At 38.6% G+C, this 5,078-nt stretch overlaps 1 protein-coding gene across 1 annotated transcript in view; it reads left to right on the top strand.

Annotated features, from left to right (window-relative positions):
• The first annotated feature begins 258 nt into the window (after positions 1-258).
• The window catches only part of LOC110101870, a 16,841-nt gene continuing 12,021 nt past the window's right edge, over positions 259-5,078 (top strand). Inside the window, exons 1-3 of the mRNA XM_020829952.2 lie at positions 259-1,020; positions 1,194-1,274; positions 1,807-1,881. Coding sequence (XP_020685611.2) covers positions 352-1,020; positions 1,194-1,274; positions 1,807-1,881 — 825 coding nt within the window. The 5' untranslated portion in view covers positions 259-351. The remainder of the gene's footprint in view (positions 1,021-1,193; positions 1,275-1,806; positions 1,882-5,078) is intronic.

Genomic DNA, 5,078 nt, shown 5'->3' with positions numbered 1-5,078 from the left:
AATATTGGGTGCTACCAAACAAAACCTTAGACTTATCAAGTTGTTGTTTTTTTTTTTTTTGCATTAAAAAAAGGTTCAATAATATAAATAGATAAGATTATTTAATGAATAGGCTTGAAATTGCATGGCTACACAACTCCCCTTGACCTATTGGTTGAGAGCTTAGGCTTCCAACTAAGAGGTCCAAGGTTCGAGTCCATATGTATGCGTTGTGTGTATGAGTTTGCCTTAAATGGCCTAAATGTCCCAAAAAAATTGCATGGCTGATTTGGTCTGAATATGCGGCTTTGCTCAAACTGAAGCACAGAAGTACACGAGCCGTTGAATTCCATGCCCTAGGGTTTTAGCTCGATGCTCGATTACGCCGCGCCCTCTACTCTTCCCGGCGATTTCAATGTCCGAGCTCTACGTTTCGCACTCTGCTGTCCCCATCCATGGCGTAGATTTGTAAAAAACCATCAATTTGGAATTGCCAATGGGTATACCCGAGTAAACCATTCGCTCATTCCAAGTCCTCTAACGCTTGACAATAGGAACGGTTACAGCATTCCGATAAGTAACAAGGGGGAGCGCCCTGAATTAAATCGTGGGGGATTTCTTTGCTCATCTTCATCTATATCAAGTTCGGCGGAGAACAGCGGCAGCTCCAGTGATGAAAACCCAAGCACGTTTGAATCTCTTAAAGAATTTTCAGGTTTGAGGCCAAGTATCAGAGGCGAGAAAGAGAGGAATGGGAATGGAGCTCCGGTGTTCACTACGTTCGATTTTCTCGAGTTAAAGAGGGAGCTTGAGAAGGAGGAGAACGCCAGAGCGGGTTCTATGGAGGAAGAGTTGAGGTCCGAAGGTTTTGATGAAACATCTTCGTCTTCAGTGAAGGAAGGAATTGTGGTTGGTAAGTCTTGTGATAGAGGTGGAAGGCGGGTGATGAGGAGGTCGAATTTGCTAGCGAAGCAGGTGATCAGCATGGAGTCTGCTTGTAGCTTGGGTTTTGTCTCACAGCTGTGGATTGACACGAGATCGGTTAGTTTTAAATTGTTTTGGTATGCCCGCGATTTTCGTTTCAAATTGTTGTAGGATGTTTGGAAGATTCTATTGAAGATAAAGAGAGATTTTTCCTGTCTTTGATTCTTGCATTGTTAGTTGATGATGATAGTCTGTTTTTATGATCTTACCTTCCTAATAGTTGATTTCAGTGGGTGGTAGCGTTGGTCGAGGTGAGACCAAATTTTCTCTCTGGAGATGCTGAAAAGTTTCTTCTGGAGGATGTGTATCAGGTATGTGGTTCTATGATTAGTTTTATTTTCTAGTGATATTATTATTTTTAACCTAAATTCTTTAAGATGCCATATGGTGAATGTGGGTAGCAATGCTATTCCCTGCATACTCATTTCGGATATAAGCTTTTGGTTGATGGGTAACTGGTTCCTGATCTTGTTTAGCCATTAATTTGTGATTACTATAAGTAATGGTCATTCTGTTAAGAGATTTTGCATTTAGCTTCAGAAAATTTTGTATTATATCTTGTAAAATGCTTTTGGACTTACGCGATACATACATACTTTAGAATTGGTATGAAACCCGGCAATGATTGAACTTAATGCATTTTTAGCTTAAATCAGATCTTCTGGTTTTCTCCTACATCTCTGAGATAACTAATATGCATGAAACTGATTTCCGTAGTCAAAGAAGGTTGATGAACCTGGATATCAATTCATGGTACTCTTAACCTCTTATTAATGCACTTGCTACTTATTTTATCATGGCATCCTAATAAAACTTTTCTATTGTATTATACCTTTGTTGTAGGTGGGAGATGTCGTACTTGTTCGAGATGAGTCTGTGTTGGAAAATGAGCTTAAGATGACTGGTTTGGATACATTGGTATGTCATTTCGTGTTGCATACTCTGATACTCTTAGTATGTGAAGAGCTGGGTGGTTTCCCTAGTTGCTCTTGTAATGCTAGAATTGCAAAATTTGCATTCTATGTAGTAATTCTTTACTCATAAATTCATAGTACTTATTATTGTTTGCAAGAGGATAAATTGATGGAGATGAGGATTTGATCTCCTCAGCTGCAAATGACATTCTTCCCCAAACTATAAAAATAAAATACTAATGTTATACAAAATAAAAAATAAAATAAAAAAATAAAATAAAGTATTTCGAGTAGGAGACATGGATTTCTTTTATTTGAATAATTAAAAAAAAGAAAAATCACGAGGTTTTACTCAATTGATTTATATTCCACTAATGTTATAGTAGGCCATCCTTCCCCAAACTCAAAGAAGGCGTCAATAAATACAAGTGAATTTTAGATGTTGCTAGTATCCTTTGTGTTGATGACCTAATGATGTAAATTAGGTAGATGGTGGTGATTGCATTAATCCCTATGATGCATGGACATGGCGACACGGGCACGACACGACACGACACAGACACGATATTTTTTGAAAATGTAGGACACAAATATGGCGCGGACACGGCATTACATTTTTTTAATATAGTATATAGATATTAATGAAACATCATATTAAAAGTGACAAACAATAATAATTGAATGACATGATAACTTGTCTAGCTTATAATATAAAATATTTAATTAGTACAACCATAAAAATAAAAGCAAATAACTAGGGGTGTCAATATTTGACACGACACGAAAACCCGACCAGGACCCGACCCGAAAAATCCGGGTTGGACCCGACCCGAAAAATCCGGGTTGGACCCGACCCGAAAAATCCGGGTTGGACCCGACCCGAAAAATCCGGGTTGGACCCGACCCGATTTCCCGGGTCGGGTCGGGTCAACCCGGCAACCCGCCGGGTCGGGTCCGGGTTCGCATTTCCGACCCGTTTACCATACCGGGTCGGGTTAGGGTCGACCCGTTTGAACCCCGGGTCAGTTCCGGGTCCGACCCGAACCCGACCCGTGACCCGAAATTGACACCCCTACAAATAACCACTTACTAAAACATCAAGCATTCAAGCTTCAACTACTAGGATTAACTTCAGAGGTTTGTATTTGACCTTCAATATCATCATCATTGAATATCATTGTTTCCAACTCTGGTTCATCAAGAGAAAGATTTGCAATAGTTCATTGGATATCATATAATGAAAGTTGGTTCTTCTTTGTATCTATTTACTTCTCTAGGTCGCTAGATCTCTCCCATAATATTTTTTTATCCTCCAATCTAAATCACAAAGAATGTATATATTTACTTCTATACTTCTCTAGTTATCTCTCATAATAGTTCATTGGATATCCTATATTTGTAATTAAAATAATTTAATCATAAAAAGTTAGGACATGCGTGTCCCAGTCGTGTCCGAAACATGTCTCAGCTATGTCGAGTTAAATTTAAACATTATTTTAATCGGACATGTGTCTTTCATGTCCGACACGTGTCCAGCCGTGTCGGGCACGTGTCAGTGTCCGACATGTGCTCGACACTGTATTCTCTCTTAAGGAGGTGTGTCGGTGCATCATAGATTAATTCTCTTTTTAGAGGTGAAGATGACTTGACCTTCTGGTGGCAGATGAAGTAGTGCAAGAAAGTTCTTGAGCCCATTAAAGATGATTAGGTTGGTTATTACTTAGAGATGGAGATGGTAAAGACCTATAGGCATGATGAGGCATTGATAGAAGGTCATGAGGGTGATTGAGGGCAATGGTAATGGTCCTCCTTTTGAATTCAATGGTGACACGACCTAAAGGCGTTGAAGTTATGCAGGAATGTTGTAGAGGCTACTGAATATGGTTGTATTGGTCCTTCCATGGAGATTGGAGCTATGTTGCACCGATACACCTACTTATGAAGGCGTGTTGTATCCGATGCATGTCGAACATGGATGCGTGTCTGATACGGTATCGATACGTGTCGGATACAACAAAGCTGTATCCAATTAAAATACTATTTAATTTCAAAAGGGCACGCCTATCGGATACGCGTGTCCGTCGAAAAACGAAAAAAAAATCCAAAAGAAAAACATACGCATCGTATTTACTTCCACGGTGCGATCGGGTAGCACTCCAAGTGATAAGTGAAACCAAAGACAGTCGGGTAGCACTCCAAGTGATTAGGGCTCTTTAATTTTTTGCGATCTATAGATTTCCCTTTCACTCCATATCTCTTTAATGTATAGAATTTTTCAAGTTAGCTTTCATATAAAATGGTTCAAATTAATCCCTTAATCTTGAAAGTTGCCATATGATCTAGCCTGTTGGCTGAACCAGGTGGTAGTGACTTACGAGTGGTTTAGTGCTAGTTGGTGAAGTGTCCCACTTGTGAGCATAGGGTGTCTTTTTGATGGTTTCGATGTCATGAGTCCAACCAACTGGGCAAGTCAAATTCTATGATTATATTGTTTGAATTCATTACTTTTTTTGTGTAAAACTTAATTTAGGGCAGTCAGATAAGAGTGATGACAGGTCACAATCTTTGTAACATAATATTTGGTTTTTTTAGAGCAATCTAATGCTCTAACTTACTTGCAAATTAGAGTTCTATGGGAGTTATGGAAATTAAAAAAAAAATTCTAAAGATTAGACATGCCCATATGAAATTGGTGATAATAGTCCACCTTTTTGTGTTGAAATGATAAACTCTTTGGTTCTAATGAAGGTTGGGTGATAGAAAATCAGAGATGATCGATTGGTACTCTAGATGGCGATCTTAGTGATGCAATCAAAAATTTGGGAGAGGGACCCAAATTTTTGATCACAAAAGAGATTACCTTTCTAAGAATAAAAGAAACTTACAAAACTTATAATAATTAGATAAATTAAACAAAACAAAACACAATTTTAATATTATAAAAACTAATAACTTGGACACTTACAAACGACTCAAATGACTCTTACAAATGACTCTTACAAGACACCTAAAGTTGCTTTCCAAGAGAAGAAGGATACAATGGAATGATTACTATGGAGAGAAGAAAGAGATTAGGAGACGAGACGAAGATTGGAAAGAGCCCGCAGGATTTCCGAAGGAGGTGGAAGAGGGAATGGACAAAGCTCGCAAGCTTTTCCAAACAACAAACCCGCAGGTTTTATCTCCAAAAATCACTTACAT

The sequence above is a fragment of the Dendrobium catenatum genome, unplaced genomic scaffold (assembly GCF_001605985.2).
Source record: "Dendrobium catenatum unplaced genomic scaffold, ASM160598v2 fragScaff_scaffold_414, whole genome shotgun sequence".
Taxonomy (NCBI): Eukaryota; Viridiplantae; Streptophyta; class Magnoliopsida; order Asparagales; family Orchidaceae; genus Dendrobium; species Dendrobium catenatum.
Note: the sequence above shows the minus strand (reverse complement) of the source record. Positions and strands in the feature narration are given on the sequence as shown.